Raw genomic sequence first — 23,463 nt, forward strand, 5'->3', positions numbered from 1 at the left:
AAAATGTATTATTTTGTAATTAAATCTTTGCTGAAAAATTATCAGACACTTACAGACCCCTATTTGACAATTATCTCTGGCCTTATACCAATCGATACAAATTTTGCATATATTTTTTCTTATTTTATTTTTCAAATAGTGATTTTTTAAAATTCAAATAATTATTTTATCAATTTTATCTTTCAAGTAACATTATTCTAAATCTAATAATTTTTTTATTTTTTAAATTTAACCTCTTCTTTAAATTAAATAACTATCTATAATAACAGTATTATTTTCAAAATAAATCAAAAATATTGTAAAAGTTATTTATGTTTTTTTTTATAATTTTAACAACAATAATTTTATTTTATTTATCATAAAAAGAAAGTAAACAATGCATGTGGATCCACTTACTGAAAGCTAGACATAAGAACTTTTGTTTATACTGTATTAACTATTTAAAATTGCAATAGCATTATTTTTAAGGCTTAATTACCTACTTAGTCCCCATGTTCGGAGGTAATTTGCTGTTTAGTACCCGGTTTTAAAAAAAAATGTAGGCATTTGATACCTATGTTTTGAAATTTGTATCAATTGAATCCTACCCACTTAACGCCGTTATAAATCTAACGTTTTTCTAACTGTGTATGTGATTTGTGGACGAGCGTTTGTGGACGAGCGACGAGGACGCTCGTCCAGCGAAGAGGACGCTCGTCCAGCGAAGCGAACGCCCAGTCAGGCAGAAGAGGACGCTCGTCCAGCGAAGCGAACGCCCAGTCAGGCAGAAGAGGACGCTCGTCCAACGAAGCGAACGCTCGTCCATAACCGCTCGTCCACAAATCACATACACAGTCAGAAAAAACGTTAGATTTATGTGGGTAGGATTCAATTGATACAAATTTCAAAACATAGGTATCAAATGCCTGCATTTTTAAAACCGGGTACTAAACAGCAAATTACCTCTGAACATGGGGACTAAGTAGGTAATTAAGCCTATTTTTAATGATTTTAAATGACAATTTTCCTTTCTCCATAACATTTTATATTTTTTATAATAACAAAAAAATTTGTATTTAAATAAATTTTTATATTTTAACAAATAAAAATTATAACTTACAAAAAAAATTATAAATTTAGTTCTTGAGCGGCATTTTGTTTCCCATGAAAAAAAATTGTAAAATTACCTTTTTAATTTATGATATTATTAAATTGATATATTTAAATTATTTTTTGTTAAAAATATGTATAAGAATTAAAAAGATAATGTAATAATTGAAGTAAAAACACATTTTACAAATATTTTTATTCTTCTTCGTAAAACTATAATTTAAAACATATTTCTGCACCATTAGAAAAGTATTATATCAACATATTATACTTTTATAAAATATCATTATTTTAGACTCTTCGGAAAGTGAAAATGCCTAATTTTTTAAAAGCAATTTCATGATAAAATTTTATAATTATGATATTATTTTCTACTTTATTTTATTTATGTTTATCTGTTAAAGAACTAAGTATAATAAGTTAGCCATGTGAATAAATTTGGTCTGTTACTCGTTTTATCTTCTTCATAAAATATTTATATATGTTTGTATTATTAACTTTAGGTTTAATACCACTTTGTCTGTTTTTTTCAATTTTATTTGATGTAGAACTCATTTTTTTAATATTTAATATAGTCTTTTATATCGTAATTTTGTTTCTTTTAACTAACGACATTTATATCGTTAACGGTTAAATGTCTACGTAACAAAAAAAGGGGAATGAGTTGTCACGAATCTCGAAACGTCTTCACCATCTTTCCTAAGACAGAATCCTAATTTTTTTTTCACTAGTGCCCCTCCGTGCACCACACTCATACCATCATATTCTTCACGTCGCCGAACCACCATGAGCTTCGCCATTAGCAACTACACAAGCCACCACGAATCAACCAAGAAACCCAATCTGTAAAAGAAACCTTCCACTACAATGAATCAACACAAATTCCGTGAGCCCAAATCACTATCCACCATGAGAACCATTATCAACATCTCACCATCTTGATCTTCTCCATCGCGAATTAGAGAACTTCAATTTCGCGAGAACCTACAAAGTAAAACCCCAAAATTCACATAACTATTGAACCCTAATTCGCAAAATCGCGAAATCGAACATCAACCCTAATTCGCGAAAATCACGCATCTTTTGTGGAAACCTGCAAAATCCTAAACTGCACCACCATTGAACTCATTCAACCTCCATTGATGACGCAAAATCATCTGCAAGAAGTGAAATCTCCAAATCATTTTCCATTAAATCATAAAAACCTACAGAAATCAAAATCAACCACAACTTATAGAAATTAGGGTTTTTTATTTGGGGAAGATGGTGATGACGTGACGAGATGATGATGGGAGTTAGCCACTGTTAGCATTATTGTGTGACAACTTATTCTATTTTTCTTACGTGGACTCTACACGTTAACGATTTAAATGTTGTCAGTCAAAAGGACCAAATTGAACATAAATTACTATATAAGGGACTACGTTGAACATTAAAAAAAATGAGTCCCACATCGAATAAAGCTGACAAAAATAGGGACCAACAGTGGTACTAAGCCTTAACTTTAATATCATCTTCAACATTAATTAGATGTCAAAACTTCTTAAAATTGAGGAAGACTCTTTTGTTTCAGTATCTCACAATTTAAGTAACAAAAGAGTAAAATTGGTTCTGTCTTTTGCTCAAATGTTCACTTCCTCTTTAAGGCCTTGTTCACTTGAATGGATTTGGGGGAAAGTAATTGAGGGGATTTGAGAGGATTTGAAGATAATTTTTGTTGTTGTTTATTTGAGTGAATTTGGAGGTAAATGAGAGTAGAATTGGAAGTAAATTTTTTTAATCTGTCACGTCAATCAAATCCTACACTAATTCTTACAAACTTTACTTCCAAATTCATTCTCACTTACCTCCAAATTCATTCAAATAAATAACAAAAAAAAATTATCTTCAAATCCTCTCAATTACTTTCTCTCAAATTCCTTCAAGTGAACAAGGCCTAAATGTTCATAGATGGAATATCCGCATAATATTTGGGTAATGCATTTCTTGTATCACACAAGAAACGCCATATCATCTATGAGAAAATTTACTCTCAAATTATTCTTATTGAGAGTAAATTAAGATTTCATATACATAGTTTATATCATTAAAATAAACAAACATGGAACAAAATTAAGATCATGTGTCATTATTGATATTTCATCAATAAATTTATCATTAGTTTTTTTTATATGGGTGATGAGTGCATATTTATGCCCACATTTATGCTTTAAAATTCTAATTTTTGATGGGATAATTGTGCTTGAATGATTGATTTAAAGAGGATTTGTGATGATTTGATATATTGTGTTTGGAATTAAAAGGGACTTAAAAAGTGATTTTAATTGCATAAATTATTCTTGGAAATTCTTGCGTTTGTTTGTGCAGCTGAAATTATAAGTTCTATTGGTTCAAATGGCAATTCAAGGCCCAAAATCAGGTTTTATTTGAAAAATAATGTACAGATGGGCCAAATAGGCAGACTTTACCCTTGCACCCCCTAAAATTCCTACATACACTCCTATTTCTGAAACAGGCCAAAGACCAAGCCCAAACACTAAGCCATTTCTACTACACCTCCCTAAGTTTTCTATACACACCCCTCCTAAGCCAAACTTCACCAGATCATGCCACGTGGCAGTCCACCACTAACATATTGAACCACTCAGATGATGCCACATCACTGATCCTTGCACTCACTAGTGAACCAGTCAGAACCCGCCACCTCAGCCCTAACCCATGAGCATCATCTTCCATCTTCCACCCACTGAAACCCTAACCCTAGCCGCCACTACCGTGCCGCCGCCGCCGTCATCACCATGCCGAGAAACTGCACTGCCGCGCCGCTCCGACCACCATGAACGTCCAGAATTTCCTTGTGCTGCCAACTCCATGATGCCGTGAATCACCACCTTGCCGCCTCCACGCCAATCGCGCCACTGTTCATCTCCTCCGTCGCGCACCACCATCAACATCACGAAATCGCGCCGCCGCAGAAACCCCATGCCCGTCGCGCCATCAACAAACGGTGAGATCAAGCTTCTCCATCTTCGTTTCCTTCATCGCGATAGAGAACCAGAGGCAGCCATTGATGCAACCGAGCTCCTTCTCCATCTGCAAGCAACCATCAACACAGCCACCACGCTTCTCGGTCACCATCTTCATCTTCTCCCTAGTGCCGACAACACCACCGTCGCCCAACCCCGGACCACTGTCAACCATCCTTTTCGCAGAGCCACCCAAAATCACGAAGACCATCATCGCGATTCAACCTGCAAAGAAACACAGATCCAGAATCGCTCCGCAACCACCTTGCTTGATCATGACGCACCCCTTCCTCGCATGTTCATCATCATCACCGTGTCGCAACCACCACTAACCTCCATCGTCTTCGCACCGCGAGCACCTGCAAGAAGAGAAATCCAAACAGCGAAACCCTCAACGCGCTACTCTCCAATTCGCGGCGCAGGCAGAGGCGGAGGGGGAACCTCTTTTCCCCAATTTGCTGAAACCCTAATTTTGGATGGAGAAGGAGATTGACACGTGGCGGGCATTCATTGGGCGCGGTCTTTCTCTGGTCAAAGCTGGTCAACAGGGGTTCTGTTGCAATTTTGGAGAATTCTGAAGGGGCTAAAGTGTAGATAGAGACAATTTCAGGGTTTTTGTGCAATTTTGAAAAGTCAGAAAAAGCTAAAAGATAAAATTCATTTGTTGAATTAATTTAAATTGGGAATATCAACAAAAAATATCTTCCAAATAATGTTATAATTATCTAAATCTTTTAGTTATTTGGAAGATATAAGATAAAAGATTTTGTCAACTGAATACTCAGAGTTCAAGCCCAATCAAACCCTATATAAAGAGATCCAGGGGACTTCACTTGATTCATTCTCTCATACTCCTCTCACTTTTCTTTCATCTTGTATTCAACTTCATTCATGGAGAGCTAAGCATCTAGGGCTATTATGCTGTAATTCCATTATGGATTCTGAGGTTATATTGAGTTAATGCAATTGTTTACTTTGGTTATTGATTTAAGTTGTTCTCTCTATGTCTTTCATCTCTCTATCTTGTTAAAAGCAAAGATTTTTGCATCATAATGTGTTTGAATCTACATGCATATTGATTATATGAGTTTTAGGGTTTCTAGGTTTAAATTGAGAATCTACTTTGATTTAACTTAGGAACTTTCATATGATTAAATGATTTTTACTATCAATTGAGAATGTACTTTGATTGATTAGTAATAATTTCAACTATAATCAATTGAGAATTTACTTTGATTGATTAGCTTTTAATTTGGTTAGGAGATTTAAGAATAGACATGATTAAACACAATAGAATTTGATTGAGAATGTACTTTGTTTGAATTTATTGTGAATAATCTAGAAAGGTTTTGCATTTGATTGAGAATTTACTTTGGTTAAATGCATGATCGCCCTCAAATTAATTAAGAATGTACTTTAATTAATTTGAAACTTAAACAATAATAAATTGAACAATTATCCGTGAATAACCGATGATGAATCTATCTTGGAAAAGCAGTGGAATTAGTCTATTTCATCGTAACTGTTTTTAAGCTTCTTATTTATTGTTTAAACACTCTTCAATCATTACTTTTATTCATAAGCATTGCATAGCATTCGTAAGAGTCACAAATATTCAAAAGCAATTCCGTGTTCGTTGGGAGACGACTCATGGTTACTTCAACCCTGTCTACTTTCTTGAATACTACTTGGCAATACTGAAGTTGCCTTGAAAAGTAGTATTAATTTGATAGCTTCAACGACAGCCTATCAATGGGTTTGCTTAAATACGTTATCAATGTGCAGAATGACTTTTCTCATTTGCCTTAAAGTTATTAAACATATAGTAAATCAAATGTGACACAATATCTAATTGCTTAAACACCTCATTCAAGCATAATCCAATTCAATATTATCTAATTGCTTAAATATCTCATTATCCAATATTATAATCCGAATTAATTTTAATTACAATCCAAAATTATATTCAAATATAATCCAAAATCAGGTTCAAATATAATTCAAAGCAACATTAAAATTTTGTGTACTTTATCTACATATTTTATATTGGTAGTTAATCTAAACTCAATTAAATAAACGTTGTGATAGTAAAATGAAGTGTTATTCTGGTCAAACTAATTTATTAAGTTGTTTAAGCAGAGTTACCTGCTAAGTTGTTTAAGCATAGTTACCAACCAAAGGGTACATGATAGTTTAGTCATAAAAAAATTAACATAACATTAATCATCTTGCCTTTTAGGATTATTAGAAGCACCCCTAAGAACAAGTTCCTTCGACTCTTCCATCTTTGTCACTATCTTCATCATCTTCAATATGACATGATATTGAAAAAGAAAGAGTTAAAATATAAATGTTGTTTATCAAAATAAAATAAATTACTTAGATTTAAATTAAAAAAAAATTCATCACAAAAACCATGCTTCCAATTGGAATTGTAAATAATTGCTTCCATTTTTTTTTTACAAAAGACAACTTTTATACTTACTAAGAATCCTCAAACTAATAATGAAGAATATAGATTTAAATGTAATTGTGAATATAGATTTAAATGTAATTGTGGTAATTAAGATATTTAACGAGTTATTAGTCATAAAGAAAAATTTGAAAAACCTTGACTGTTACTCTTCTTTGAATAACATATATCAAGTTGATTCTTTTCCATCTTAGAAACAACTTAAAGTTTGAGTGTTTTAATTCCTAATGTGATTAGTCAAAAAGGTTTATTTAATGAAAAAAGTAATAATTTAATTAGAACAAAGTAAATAACTCACATAAAAAGACTTGGCTTGACAGAAAAGTAGACGAGGATAAAAAATCACTATCAAATTTTATCATTATTTTTTCAGTCACATCTCTTATAACTTTATCTTTATCTTGTATACTTTCCATTAAAAGACACTAAATTTTTCAAACTTGTAAAAAGTACAAGTTGGATGTAAGATAACTTATGGTAGAAATCAAATTTGTAATTTCATAAAATGTGAAGAAGTAAAAGCTAATTTTTACCACTTTTTTCCTTACTTGCTCATATAGGAAATACTTGTAATTTTCTAACTATGTGTAAGCTTTCAAAAACTTAATAGTATTTAAGATTACTTTGGAAGCATAAAAAAAGGTTAAAGGTTATTTCCACCTTGTAGAAACAACTACACTAAAATATTACTGTAGAGCATGCAAAACTAAAACACTAGGTCATCCCATTTATATACATATTGTTTATAAACAACTTATCTATATACTCATAATTATAGAGTGAAGAAAAGAAAGAGATAGATGTGAATAAGGAAGAGAGTGTAAATACAAAAAAAGAAAAGGAAGAAAGAAGAAAAAAATGAGAGGCAAAAGAGAAATGAGGATAGGAGAGAAAATAATATTTGTGAGTTAAAAATTGTTTCTCTTACAAGTATTCCTTATCCACATGCTTCAACTAGGAAGGATAAGGAGAAACAATTTACGAGATTCCTAGATATGATAAAAAGACTATATATCAACATTCCTTTCATTGAAGTTATGGAACAAATACCTATATATGCCAAGTTCATGAAGGACTTGTGGACAAAGAAAAATAGAATCTTTTAATAAGAGACAACAGAGCTAGAAGTTGGTTGCAATGTCCAAACATATTTGCCTTAGAAATCCATGGATCCAGGCAGTTTTATCTTGCATATTGCTATTGGAAACTTCACAATAGGTAAGACATTACTAGACTTAGGAGCAAACATCAATTTAATATCATTATCTATGTTAAGAAGAATTGGAGGAATGAAGATTCAGCCAACAAGAATCACCTTATAGTTAGCTGACAGATTTGTCAAGCATCCTTATGGTATTGTAGAGGATTTGTTGGTGAAAGTAGATAATTTCTACTTCTAATACATTTTGTAATCATGAATATGGAAGAAGATGTTGAAGTACCTTTAATCTTGGAAGGCCATTTATGAAAACATTTAGTCATCATAGATGCAGACAATGGAAAATTGAAGGTAGGAGTGCAAGATAAGAAAGTAAATTTTAATGTTTTTAAAGCATTAAAATATTTAGCTAAAAAATATATTCCTTCAAAATGGACATTTTAGATGAGGTGTGCTGGAATGCAAAGAATAACTTCTTAACTGTGGATGCTTAGAGAACGACTATGATGAATCTCATTGAAAATCTCAATGTAGAAGAGGAGGAGGAAATCAGAAGTGCTTAACATATTTGAATAAAGCTAAAGAAATTCCTTCAAAATTAGCTTAGAAAATGGAAATGAGCCTTAGAAAAAATCCACAATTGTAGAACCTAGAACCGAAACAACTACCACCACATTTGAAATATGTTTCTTTGGAGGAAAATTATGAAAAACCAGTAATTGTAAGCAACGCCTTAACAAGTGATGAAAAGAAGAGACTAATGAAGATTCTACAAGACAATAAAAAGACTATAGGATGGACTCTCTCTGATTTAAAAGGCCATCATACTGTATTCACAAAATTTTGATGGAAGAAGAGTACAAGCATGTAGTCCAACCATAGAGAATTAATCCTACAATGAAAGAGGATGTTCACTAAGCTTCCTTCATCGATAAGATCTTTGCTCACGCCATACCGAGCGAGTTCAACCATCAGATCATTCTGATCGGGGTTAGGGGCATGGAACTCTTCATTCGTAAAGGTAATGAGCGACATAGATCTCTGTTTCTTATCCACCAAGTGGCCAATCTTTAGGCCTTTGAAGTGCCTCTTCCTAGCGGACGAGGATGATCCGCCTCCCTTGAATCCCCTTGAGATGGTGTTAATGTGATCGCGCAGGGGGACGATCACAACTTCTACTCCTGCTCCTACTACGACGCCTGTTGACGTATCCACGATCATCTCAACGAGAACGCCGATCAGAACTTCATCTTCAAGGTGGGCTCCTTTCTGGACGTTTGGTTCTGACATACCATTGGAGATTACCCTTCCGGATCAGCTTCTCGATCTTGTTACTGGGGGTAGAGCACTCCTTCGTGGTATGTCCAAGGTTTTGGTGGTACTTGCAGTGTTTCTTACCATATGCATTCCTCGGAGTGGGCTTCTTCTTGATCGGGGGAAGGATGTCAACACTCATTGCTTCCTTTTTCCCCGTCGTCAATCGATTTCTTTAGGTCTTTCTTGTTGTCGTTCGCTGCAATGACTTCTTCTTGTTGTTTTTTGCAAAAGGTGCACATATCCTCGATGTGCATGAACTTAGGTTCTCGCTCTTGCAACTCATCCATAGTTTTGGGCAGCTTAGCATACAGGTTATCCGCGAATGGTCTCGTCTTTAAAGCAGTCAAAATGGTGTTGAGGATAAACTCCTAATTAACGTCTATAACCTGTCGAGCGATTTTGTTATAGCGATCCATGAAGGTCTTTAAGGATTCATCTTTCCCTTGCTTGGTTCTCACCAACAGAAGGTGCATTAAGCTTTAGACGTTGATGGCCACGTACTGTCGGCAAAAGAGGGTGCAGACAATGGGAAAGTAGTCAACTATGTTGGGTGGTAAGGTGTTGAACCAGGACAACGCTTCTTCCTTCAGAGATAAAGAAAAAGCTCTACACCAAATTGGGTCACTAGATGAGTAAAACGCCAAGGTATCAATGAACGAGCATAGATGCTTGTCCAGGTTAGTCAACCCATCATATTTCTAAAACACTTGGGTAATTGATTGCTCGGGCATAGGCGCCTCCATGACATTAGCTGTAAAAAGCAACAGGCCCTTAGCCTGCATTGTATGGGTTCCCTTGCTTGCCTTAATGCTCAACTTCTGATTCATCTTGGTAGGCCCCTCAACCTGATTGTTCACGTTTGAGGGAGTGGGGATGACCGACATAGAGTGTTGTGTGGTTTTCTCTTGACGACCGACAACACGTTTGGCCCTCAACGCCGTTATTTCGGCTTCATGCCTTCATTACATCTCTTGCATCTACCTCTGCATCTCTTTGTTAACTCCATAAGATCTTGCTGATTGCCTATATTTCTCGTGGTCATCATTGGATTTCTTCGCACATCCTTGGGCCTTACGGTGGGCACCAAAATGTTTCGGTTTATGGGTCGAGGTCAACTTTTCTCCTTGGTCCACTCTTTCGACTCCAAGCACAAATTCTTCCTTCATTTCACATTTACCATTGTTCAGTCAAACTGAGTAGTTACCTATAGAAGGCACTTCAATGCCAAAGTGAGTAGGAATCTGATAATATTAGTAGTAAATGTGTAATGAATTTAACTAACCTACCACAATACCGCAAACCTGTATTTATAGATTTTGGAATGAGTTTCGGATTAACATCGACTAATTACGGCTCAACTAGTAATAGTCTTGTTTAGCTTTAACGTAATCATTCTTTAACATTAATCTTCATTTTTAATCTACCGCTTGGCTAACCAGTCGACTTGTCTTAGGTTCTAGGCTGATAGTATCGTCTAGTCTTCTACAGACCAAACAGTCATACTATACAATTAGGAAAATAATAAAAAATAATAATGATGATTATATAAGAATAAGATAGAGATATGGATAAAAGAGTATTAGTCATACTCAACCGTTCTTATAATAAAGAATAAGAATACAACATAAAAGTAAACAAGAAAAGGAGTAAAATTAGTCTAAATTGAGATACTCAGAATGTTGTGTCCTATTACATAAGGTAAAACAAAATTATACGTGTTTCATGTATCATATCGCTCAAGTTATTATGTATTTTATCTATAGTTATGTTTATAAATAGAAGAGAACTAATAAATCTGATTTAAGAAAAAATACATGTAAATAAAGTTAAAAATCGTTTACCCATAAATAATAAAATCAACCGTTCATACAAATATTAGTAACGTACTAAAATTATTTATCAATTTATTTATTTTTAATTATATTAAATATTTATAATGAAGACATGTGACTTTGGTACACCCTCATAAACAGTGACATATGCAGCTAACCAATCCCTTAAAGATATTTCTCAAGAATTAAAAAGTATAAAATACGATGTTTATAAATTATATTAAGATACTCTTACGTTCCATTATATAATGACAATATTTGTATTTGTATATTTTTTAATTAAAACGTTTTCAAATTTTCATTCTAATTAGAATAAAAACACTAATATAATATATGTAAATTTTATGTTGTCTTTAAGAAAATTATTGAAGAGAGAGAAGAAAAAGGGGCATCATCTTCATAGGTTTCCTCTTTCTCATTATATGCTTAATAAACTATGTGCTATTCCAAAGGGCTAAGACCAATACAAATATTTACTACAACCAATCATACACTTTGTCCCTATTCTTCATCAGGAACATAATATATGCACTTACTACAACATTAAGCAAGTTTTAGGTATTCCAAAATTGGTTTTGGTTAACATTAGCATCTCAAAAAGTTTTTAATGTTTTAGCATTTAGTAAATATATATACACATAACTTTATTATTTTTGAATTAACTAACATTTGTAAATAAAACAACATCCAAAAACAAAAGTAACCAAAAAATCTAAGGCAGCAGCTAGTAAGTTTTACATAAATTTATGTTCTTGTCGGGCAGAATATTACCCTAATTCTAAAAAAATAAGTTCGAATGAATAGACTTGGTTTCCTAATGTTTAAATGAATTTATTTTGATATTGTTTTGTATTTTTTATTCAATCGATAATGTTGTTTTTGCAAGAAAAAAAAACATATGTTCTGTATTAAAAAGGTAAATTGATTTTTTCTATTAATAAAGTTTGTACAAACTTGAATCTATATATCAAAGGTGAAGATTTGACTTTTAACCAAAATCAAGAAACATATAAAGAAGTTATATTACATCCACGTTTATATGAACTAAAATTCTGTCAAGAAATATGACTTAATGCAGAAAGCTACTGTACACAAAGACATCAAACTAGAAAAGTTGAGAAAGAATTTTGAAAATAACACAACTGGTACCCGCCAGTTGAAGGGCTTCTGGATGTTTGGATTTGATCAAACATTTGAAGGTACTCTTACGCATAATCAACGAATTTACCATTTGGTCCAATCTCATTATTGAAAGGACAACCTCTTCCAATTTGATGACCCTAATATCTGCATGGACTTCTGTTTTGGCCTGTAGTGTCTACATTCAATTGCCAAATATGTATTCTATTTCTTTTTTATAGCAACTATTTCAACTTTTCTTCCTTTTCACAAAGGTAAAACAAATTCCACAGTTAATTTAATGAAACTTGGACGTAACAACTACTAAACATTATCGTTTCTCTCTGGGTGTATGTTAAACCTTTGGTTTGAACTGGAATCAATCTTCAATTATGGTCTTAGAAAACAAGCTTGGATGATGAAATGAAGTACTAGTTCCACATGTGCAAACAAATTAAAGTCAAATTAAATCTCTTCTCCACATGGAACAAATTGCCACCGCGCCTTTGAAATTTCATGAATCCTTTAATCCACGCCGCGATTACCGTTTGAAGATATCCAAAACCAAACAATTACCTTAAAAAATGCAGAAAGTCTACTTTGTGGGAGCGTTTATAACTTAGGCAACTGGGGTCTCGTGTGAAGACTAAACCATGGTTGTTGACAAAATTGAACTTGAGCCTTTTGAGAGACCAATAGAGTCGTTGGTTGTATTATATTTTTTGTTCTCTTGAAAGCGATAGGTTACGTAGTTTAGTATTTTCTGTGTTGGCCATTCGTCAAAAATTTGTCTCCTTTTTAAAACATGCCTACTTTTTTGACCAAGGATAGTAAATCAGGAACACCTATAAAACCATGTCTCTGTCTTGAACCCTTCATTGTTAGTAGCCCTTTGGTTTTTTGTGAGGATTGCCGGGAAGAAAATTTGTTTCATTGTCGATTTCTGTACTCTAAAGTGCTTCAGCCTCACAAAACTGTAACCAAAGACAAATCTGTTTGATTGGGGTACTACAATGGGTAACACTTTTGGTGCAAAGAAGACCGCAAAGGTCATGAAAATCGATGGTGAAACATTCAAGTTGAAGACCCCGGTGAGAGTTGAGGAAGTTCTTAAGGATCACCCTGGCCTTGTTTTGCTAGATTCTGAGGCAGTTAAGCACTATGGGGTGAGAGCAAAGCCTTTGGAAGGTCACAAGGAGTTGCATCCGAAGAGGCTTTACTTTCTTGTGGAGCTTCCCAAAGAGACGAAGCCAAGAAGGGTTCGTTCTGGCATTAACATGAGTGCCAAAGATCGTCTAGAGAACCTTGTGCTTACTAGAAGGTCTGCTTCTGATCTTTCAATCATGAAACAAAGCAACATGGGTGATGGTGAACAAGGCAGCAAGGAGAATAGTAATAATGGTGGGGTGAGGTTGAAAATGAGGCTTCCAAAAGCTGAGGTGGAGAAGTTAATCCAAGGTAGCAAAAATCAGGAAGAGGCAGCAGAGAGGATCGTTAAGCTGTACATGGCCAATGGCAGCAGAGAAACTGAGGAAAATGGTGACAGAGCTAAGGAGAGTACAAAGGTATGTGATATTTGTTCTCATGCCATCTTGTCGATTGTTTATTCCTTAAACCTCAGTTTTTTTAACGTTAATTGTTAGAATCATTTTGGATTTGTACAAACTTACTTTTCTAAACCAGTCTAAAGAATTCATTGGAATTTCTGCTTCATTAAACAACTGTCATGTATGAAAGTTGTGGAATTTTCAAATTCCCTTTATTTGACAATATTCCTCATTGTCCATGTTTGCAAAAGAAAAAAACTTACTTTAGTTTGATAGAATTTCATGGTAAAGTAGATTTCAGAAGAGGAGACATTTAACTGACTAGGTTCTCCAAAAATAAAATATATCTGTTAGGCTAATGATGTTTGAATTTTCCGGAGATTGTATACTTCAACGGAGAATTTCATCCATGTAGAATATCAATCTTTTTCTCTTTTGTTGGAAGTTCAACAATAGATAACGTGAATTTATATAGTGCAAAACTGACTTTATAACCTAATTTTATAGAATTGAGTTAGACTTAAAATTCCATTTTTCTTTTCTTAATATGATACCGATTTTAAAGTGTTTTGATTCTCTTACTTTTCAAAAAAAATTCAAAGAGTATTTTATTTTTTGATAACATGCAACAACCGAACAAGAGGTATGACATCTGAGTCATATTAAATGTTATGTGAAATTCAATTTGTTGGTTCTGCAGAGGATATGGTTGCACGTAGTTTGCAGAGTGCATATTGACTTGAAAAAAATAATGGGGTTAAGATTATTATTTATGACTATACATACATGTATGAGTGTGTCTGTGAACCATCTTATACAATATTATGTATCAAAAATCTATATGTAAAGACTAATTTGTTTTGCGATTCAAAACTCTTGCAGAAGAGGGTGAGCTTTATGCCGATCAACGAAGGAGGGACTCCAATAGCTGCGGCTTCATAATTAACCACTCACCAACCCAAGGAGTTATTCTTACACAGAGTTAAATAAGAGTCATGTTATTTATACAATGCATACAATTTCAACTTGGTACACTTTTCTAGGTGTTTGTGTTTCAGTTTACAGAACAGAAGAATGTTAGTGAAAATTAATTGCCGATGTTGCGCACCACCTGTTTGATTTGTGGCTAGTTCTAAATCTATGTATTGTATACATAACATTACTTCGTGATGATGTGTACATATTTTGGGGTGTCTATATGATCTCCTCACATAGAGACTATACATTATAAATTGATATTGACTTTCTAATTTTTGTCTTACACTTCTCCCGGTTGTTTACCATTACCATATTGTTTAGCTCGAATTAATTATAATTAGTAGCCAAAGAAGAACTTGAAACAAAATGGTAAATTACTAGTAGATGACTTAATCAGAAGTCAAGTAAAGGTGAATATTCATTTTAAGAATAGGTTTCGATGGATTTATTCCTCTTGGTTGAGTGAATTTCTTTTTAAGAATAAAAAAATAGAAAGTTCTTTTAATTAACATTAACTTGAATGAAAAAAGAAACATCTTTTAACAAATTCTAACATAAGAGAACATTTATACATTAACATACAAGCTAATTTTAATTTATGTAAGGATTTGTTTTTTATTATTATTTTGAATTGTTTATAAAAGAATTTACTCAAATAGACCTTAATGAGTGAACAAAATACAAAACATTGTGAAGTATTGATTACTCTATTTAGTTTGTATTGACTATGAATGGAAAACTATGTGAACTAGTTGATTCAGTTTTACAAGTGCAAGAATGGCAACTTGCTTTTGCTGTGAGAGTGGCCAATTTAAAGTCTTCTACCAATTATCACAAAATGGGAAAAAGATAACGCCACGCGCACCCTTAAAGCTACTTGCTTGGGCACGTTACATGAATCTGTGCTCTAATCATAAAATGAATTTAATTTATGAAAAGGATAGCAAGTCATTTAAATTCTGCAATGGTAAACTAGCTAGTAAATTGTTGGTTTAATAGCCAATTTAGTCCCCACTTTGGTTGAAAAATCTCAATTTAGTCCCTCGTTATAAAAGTGTTTTACATTAGTCCTAACTTTTAAAATAGTGGGTCAGATTCGTCCCTTTCGTTAAATATAAGTTAACGAAATTAATCGATGATGATGTGACACAGCTTAAAGCTGATGTGTTAGATTGGTCCCTCGTTAGCTTTAAGTTGTGTCACATCATCATCCATTAATTTTGTTAACTTATATTTAACAGAAAGGACCAATCTGACCCACTATTTTAAAAGTTAGGACTAATTTAAAACACTTTTATAACGAGGGACTAAATTGAGATTTTTCAACCAAAGTGAGGATTAAATTGGCTATTAAACCTAAATTGTTTTGACGTAGTAACGGTGTGTTTTTCGACAAAATTTTCTGCAAATATTTTTAGAAGAAAAAAGTATAATAAAGTTCTATATAATTAAAATTAATCTATATATAAACTAATTTATATAATTGACCCATGACTCATGTACCAGTTTTAACCCATTTTTTTTAAAAAAAATTCTCTTTTAGAAATCTCTTAAGTGAAGATAAATAAAAAATTCAACCCTCTACTTCCTTCTTAACTTGAGTTAGAATCACGGCTAAAGTGAGTTTGACTTTACTATAAAACTTTAATTAACTTTTAGAAGCAATATCATTTATATACATGTAAAAAATAATATATTTTATTAGATAGTTTAATATGTTGTAATTTTATTATATTTAAATCAATATTTTTATATTATACTTATTGTAACATCCCATTTAATAGAGTAATCTACTAAGAAAAATATTATAGATTTGATAAAATATAGCATATAAACAAGAAAACATGTAATTTATCGTTACAGTTATATAAAGTAATAACTATATCAATAAAAACACATATTTTTAGAACCTCCTAAACATAGAATATCAAAGAGGTATATTGTTATACAAAACGTCTAAGTAATTATATATCTACATCTATATACTTATCTATATGCTAAACTCCAAATATCACTCGATCGTATCGTCTAGCTCTATCAATGGTGGGCTAACACCTACAACATCCTCTGCTCACACCAAATGATGATCATTGCCAAAGAGATTGTAGCACACACAAGCAAACAACACAAAAGCAAGGGTAAGCTAGTATACAAAGAAATCAACATATTATAATTCAATATAAGAAACCATATTTCAACATCCATAACAACCTATCAAACACATGATCATATCATAGTTTAACCTCTCCACTAAATGATTCGGATCCGACAAAATTCATTGAAGGTTTGTACCTATTGTAGTATTTATACTCTGCAGAATCATAAACAAGGGTTGCACGACCTACTTTTCCATGAGGTTAATCTTTCTTTACACGACCCAAAGGGCCAGGGTAAGACCTTATGTCATTCTCTCAACCACCCCATTCACTCGACATGAGTTGAATGGTTGGTAGAATATTAGGATACCTTATCTCCAAAGTCTCATTATCAAACATTCACCACAACTGACTTAAACACAAAATCTCTCCTTGAGATTCTTATCACATCACCCATCTTTCATTCTCATAACATACTTATCATCATCATATTCATCAACCACAAACATACCCACAAACATGTTCATAAATCATAAATCATAAATATACGTATTCACATCTCCATTAATCACCTCATAATAGTCATCACTATCATCACATACTCAAGGTATTTCAAGTATAAAATCATTTTTAATATTCTGGAAATCACAACCACACCATAACATAATTTTCCTTCATATTAGCTCGTTACACACTCTAGGCAAGAAAAACAACTTGGAAACCCTCACCAACAACTCCGGAAGGGTTCAACCACGCCCCCAAAAATGACCTAAAGAACGACAAAACGGATGTTTGGAACCCCAAATTTGATATTGCCCATAACTTAGTTCTTGTCAAATAACGCTTCATCAGGCGACTCCTCACCTAGACGATCTCTTACCAAACGATCCCTTACCTATACAATCTCTTACTAAGACGACTCCTTGCCAAACGATCCCTCACTAGACGACTCCTCATCAGACGACTCCTTACTAGACGACTTTTACCCAAATAATCTCTTACCAAACGATCCCTTACCTAACGATCTCTTACCAGAGATCCCTTACCCAAACGATTTCTTACCAGACGATCTACCATATTTTTGTACAATAAGAGACTAACTAAGCCCTAGATGACCCCAAGACAATTTCTAAAACTGGAGACTTTCCTTTAAACCATGTGTCGCAACCGGAATCGCGACGGGACGATGATCCAAAAAGAAACGGGTTTTGAAAAGAGATTTGGAGTCGCCACCATAGTTTATTCTGGAAAACTACGGAAAAACCATAAAATGATAAGGCAAGGTCCGCGAAAACTAAATTTCGGGTTCGGGAGTCGGTTACGTGTAGGGAAGGTATTAGCACCCTACAATGCTTGCCTAAGGCAGTTCCTTTAATTAAATACGCGAATTTAATGTGGTTTGCTAAATGTTTAATTATCCCTAAAATAAAAAATTAAAGAAAAAAAAATATATTTTTTTTAGTTTTTTGGGCCCGACAAGGATTGACCTTGCTCCTACGTATTCTCATTCAAAATGAGAAATCAGGGTTACGTAGTTCTTTTTGAAAGATTGTTTGTTTGTTTGAAAGTGTCGATGTTTTTAGCTTTGGAAGATTTTATATATTTGTTTTTTTTTTACATTTTCGAGAAAAAGAAGGTAATGAGTACTAGGCCGACGCGAACGGTCACACGAGTACTCATACCTTTAGAATGGTATTTAAATATTTTTAATTATTTTTTAAAAGATAAATAACGATATTAAGCACTAGGACGATGCGAACGATCACACGAGCACTCATACCGTTATCTACTTATTTAGGAAGACTTAAGAGTATTGAGTGCTAGGCTGATGCGAACGATCACACGAGCACTCATACCATTATTTAATTTTTTAGATTGAAGATATTAAGTACTAGGCTGATGCGGACGATCGCACGAGTACTTATATCATTATTTAATTATAAGAGAAAAAGGTATTGAACACAAGGACGATGCGGATGATCTCACGAGTGTTCGATCTTTAAAACATATTTTTGTAAATTTATTTAAGAAAGAAGAAAAGGTTTTTAGCACAAGGACGACGCGAGCGGTCACACGTGTGTTTAACCCTTAAAACGTATATTTTTTGTAATTTTATTTTAAAAAAAAAAGAAGAAAAGGTTTTTAGCACAAGGACGACGCGAGCGGTCACACGTGTGTTTAACCTTTAAAACATATATTTTTTGTAATTTTATTTTTAAAAAAAAGAAGAAAAGGTTTTTAGCACAAGGACGACGCGTGCGGTCACACGTGTGCTTAACCTTTAAAACGTATATTTTTTGTAATTTTATTTTTTAAAAAAAGAATAAAAGGTTTTTAGCACAAGGACGACGCGTGCGGTCACACGTGTGCTTAACCTTTAAAACGTATATTTTTTGTAATTTTATTTTTAAAAAAAAAGAAGAAAAGGTTTTTAGCACAAGGACGACGCGTGCGGTCACACGTGTGCTTAACCTTTAAAACATATTTTTGTTATTTTTTTTATAAGAAAGAGAAAGGGTCTCTAGCACAAGGACGATGCGAGCGGTCACACGTGTGCTTAACCTTTAAAACATATTTTTGTTATTTTTTTTTTTATATATATTTCCCCCCCCCCCTTTTTTGTTTAGAGTGCAGCAAATAAACCAAACCCAATAAATAAATAAAAATAAAACACCATATATAGGAGTGGGGGTTATCATTCAAGGGGTTACATATAGTAAAAACTAATAACCAAACAAATAATAATAAAAATAAAGAAACAAAAGCATAAAAATAAAGCAAGAGAAACAACCCAATAAGAATAGGGGTGCAGAGATAAAAGCCAGAGGTGCGGAGTAAAATTGAAGCTCTTTAGTTTGGGCCAAAACCTTTCTTCTCCAACTTTGTATCTGTCAGGGGTGTAAGGATGAAACTGGAGGTGCATCCCGAAATGGTGTGCTCAGGCCCAATTCTTCTTTTATTTTTTGTTTGCAGAAACAGAATGGGCTGAAGCCCAAAACGGAACAGGGGTGCGAGTGGGCAGTGGGGGTGCGCTACGTAATTCTTGGCTAGGCCCAAAGCTTCTTTACTCAGAAACTCATTAGGGGTTCTTCTTCCTTCCTCTCATTTTATCACTTGCACTCAACATCCAAGATCCAAGTCTCTCCCTCACATACTCGCTCCACCACTCAAGCACCCACTTCATCCCATAGCCTCGTCGGCGACACCGAACGCCACCGTATCCACTGCCGGCCGCGGCGCCACCACCTTCTCTCTCTCTTCTCCGTTCGAAAACGGCGATCCTGAGGGAGGGTCCTGCCTCCGCCACATACATCGACGCTACCCTCCGTTCGTGGCCACCGCTGCCTCCGATGCACACCGCCGCGTCCTATAGCTGGACCAGAGACATCACCGACGGCAAACGCTAATGTTGGAAACGCCTTCACTCCTCACAGGTCTCCTCACGGGTCTCTCTTTCACGCCTGGGATAGAAACGCCGCCATCGGCACCCCCCTTGTTCGACCCTAACTCACGCCGGCGTAACTCCCAGCCACCGTCGCCGGCGTGGCAGATGATTGTTCTACAAATTTCTTTTATCTCTGTGTTTAGGTTTTCCTCTTTTAGTGATTTGAATCTGTTTTGGTGTTGTTTGTTGCCAGAGCAATGAAGACAGATTTTGATTTTTTTCTTTGCAGTTAATGGTGTAGTCAATGACGAGTGAAGATAGGTGGTGGCCGTGGGTGCCAAGATGGTTGTGACAGTGGGTGAATATGGATGATGGTTGATGATTGGATGAGGGAATGAGGTTTGGTTGAGTAAATGGAGGAATACAAAGTTTGCGTGTGTGCCTGTGATGATGGGTGGGAGTTGTAGCAGGGAATGGAGATGATCACGGGTATTGGGGAATCAAGTGTTGGAGGTGAAGATTGATGATGGCCGTGAGGTAAAGGAGGATCGTGTGCTATAAGATTATAGAATGGGGAATGTGGCAGACTCACCGTAGCATAAGCAAAATGGAATAAGCATAAAAGGCAGTTATACAGTAAGCATACATGACCACACAGGTGAGCAAAAGGCTTACCTCTCGGAGCTCTAAGGCTGCTGCTAGCTGCGAGTATCCGGTGACTTCCTCTCCTTCCTCCTCTGGCCCTTGTCTTTCTTTGCCGGTGCCAATGGTGGATGCCTTTCTGTGACTGAATGATGACTCAAGATGAAGGTCCGAAAAAGCCGTATCCACTCCTTTGCTTTTTTTTCCAAAACCAGAATCCTCCTCCCTTTTTTTCCTTTCCAAAAATCTTGGAAATATTCCTCCTAACCACCTGGTCTCCCTCACCCCAGACACGCCTCACATACCCCACCTCCTCCACGTTTTTTATTTTCTTATTTTTATTTCAATTTTATTTTATTTTATTTTTAATTTTTAATTTTAATTTTATTTTTCAATTTTTCAATTATTTTGATTAATTAACTCTATTAAAACAAAAATGAATATAAGAAATAAAATAGAAATTGAATTAAAAGCAAAGAGCTAAATACATTAAAATAGAATAAAACAAAAAGGTAAAATAAAATAAAAGGAAAATAATAAAAAAAAAACCAATAAAAACACATTTTTTACAACCCGGACAAAATTGAGTGTTGACACCATGATATTCGAATCTTACTCGTTATTTTTATGCCCAAAACTCACCCTTGTACTACTTTATTCCATACCCAAGTTTTGTAAAAGCATATAAGCTCAAACTTACTAAATCTACATTCACAAATTCATCAATAAACAAGTTTTAACAATAAAAAACTAGACCCCCAACATGCATAAGTTTTCAATTCAATACACCACCTTTCTCATGCACCCCAATCATACCAAATTTCACAATTTAATTAAAATTCACAACTCAATCATCACATCATTATACAAACATCAAATATTATATGCATATCAAATCCAACCAAACAAACTAGCTTCCCTTACTTGGTTCACGCTCCGACAATTCCAAGAACTCTAAAATTTCTCCTACAGCTCCAAGATCTCTATTTGTTCCTACAATTCATGAGAATTTGATTAGAGTATACCCTTAGTACCACTGATCATTAGAGAGTCTTAAAGAAGACTCAGACCCCAAAAGAGTGAAGAAAACCCCTATATGTAAAGACATCGAACTTTAAGAAAAATGGCAGAAATCGACTTACTCTATATATGAAATCAATTGGCTAAACACGAAGATCTCATAACAAGAAACCCTCAGGCGGTCTTTGATCTTCCAATAGATGGATAGGGAGTTAGAATTTCTAGAGAAAAGGCGAAAACAATTTAAAGAAGAAAGATATAGAGAGATAAAGTTCCTTAGATAATGAAAATCCAAATTAAGAAATTCTATTTATACTCTTGATACTTTTGAAATAAAATAATGGAGTATCATTATTTAAAACACACTACCACATCCAATACCAGATTTTTTAGGATCTTACATTCTCCCCAACAACAAAAATTTTCGACCTGAAAAATTGAACTTAGTAGGAAATAGGTATGGATATGACTTCCTCACATCCTCCTTTAACTCCTAAGTAGAGTCACATGTTCTCCTGTCTCAGACTACCTTGACTAAACTGATTAATTTTCCTCTAAGTGATTTCGTTTGGCGATCCACAACACTAACAGACAACACGTCCAACGAAAGGTCTTCCTTAACTTACAAATTATCAACTTCCAATACATGAAATGAACTAGGCATGTACTTTCTCAACTAAGATACATGAAAAACCGAATGAAGATTAACTAGTTGAGGAGGCAAAGCAATTTCATAAGCTACTGGTCTAATCCTTCTCAAAATCAGATATTGACCGATGAACTTAAAAGATAGTTTCCTTGAGCGAATTTCATAAGCTACTGGTCTAATCAACCATAGAGTCTTGATGGCGAGGAGCAACAACATTGAAAAGATAATGACAAACACCATAAAGATGTTGAATACCATTAGTGTATAACAATTTGACATGTTCCCAAACTTCAGAAAATTTGTTGTAAGAATGAAAAATTTGTTTTAATAATCTAAAATATATAACAAGTAATTCGTCCTACAACGTCAATCAAAACAAATACAATAATTTCAGAAAACCCAAAAAATAGTAGAATACATAATTGAGCAAGATAACATGAAGTATAACATAAAGGCATTGTATTTGTGCATCTTTTTTCATCGAACACTCCTCTACATTCACCAAGAACCTACACCAGATGAACACTTGCACATAGAAAAAGATGTGTTGTTTTACGATAACCCTTGAGTATTAGTGAAACCTCATAACGTAAAATGATTGAGCATAATATTATGTTCTACATGTTTTAAACGAACAATATGCATGACAAAGAACATAAACACTAGTTTGAATAAGAAAAAGTTTTTGGTGAATACTTATTTGTGATCCAAATTCTCCTCTACATCAAGTATTGTATTTCTAAACATAACTTCATTTTTATGTGTCCAAATACTCGAAATGATAATCTTCCTTGACCTTATTCGTAACTCACCTTATGAAGTACTTTGGAGTTGAAACTTTTTCATTAGGCAAGTCAAATTGACAACACTCGATGAGATAAACCCCTTTTTAGTAACTTGCTTGGTAATTAATTGCAGTAGAAGCTCTATAGACGCAAATAAAATAATTAGAGTTGTGACAGTTCTTTTAAATTCCTTTACTTTTATGTCCAAGTAAAGGACCCTACTTTCCAATAATTATTGTCGGAGAAAAAACCTGCAAATATCAAAATAAATAAAATTCAAAATGTAGGGTACTCAAATAATATCCTTTTGAAAATTACATTTATGTTGGATGGAATGTAAACACCA

The 23,463-nt window shown here is 34.0% G+C and overlaps 1 protein-coding gene across 1 annotated transcript; it reads left to right on the forward strand.

Moving 5' to 3' along the window:
- The first annotated feature begins 12,889 nt into the window (after positions 1 to 12,889).
- On the forward strand, positions 12,890 to 14,825 carry LOC124820583 (uncharacterized protein At1g66480-like). Its single transcript, XM_047292306.2, has 2 exons — positions 12,890 to 13,580; positions 14,445 to 14,825. Exons 1-2 carry the CDS (start codon positions 13,029 to 13,031, stop codon positions 14,502 to 14,504), a joined length of 612 nt encoding a protein of 203 aa, XP_047148262.1. The 5' UTR covers positions 12,890 to 13,028; the 3' UTR covers positions 14,505 to 14,825.
- Positions 14,826 to 23,463: the final 8,638 nt, after the last annotated feature.

The sequence above is a fragment of the Vigna umbellata genome, chromosome 9, assembly GCF_029865625.1.
Source record: "Vigna umbellata cultivar VRB3 chromosome 9, Vumbellata_1.0, whole genome shotgun sequence".
In the NCBI taxonomy this organism is placed as follows: domain Eukaryota; kingdom Viridiplantae; phylum Streptophyta; class Magnoliopsida; order Fabales; family Fabaceae; genus Vigna; species Vigna umbellata.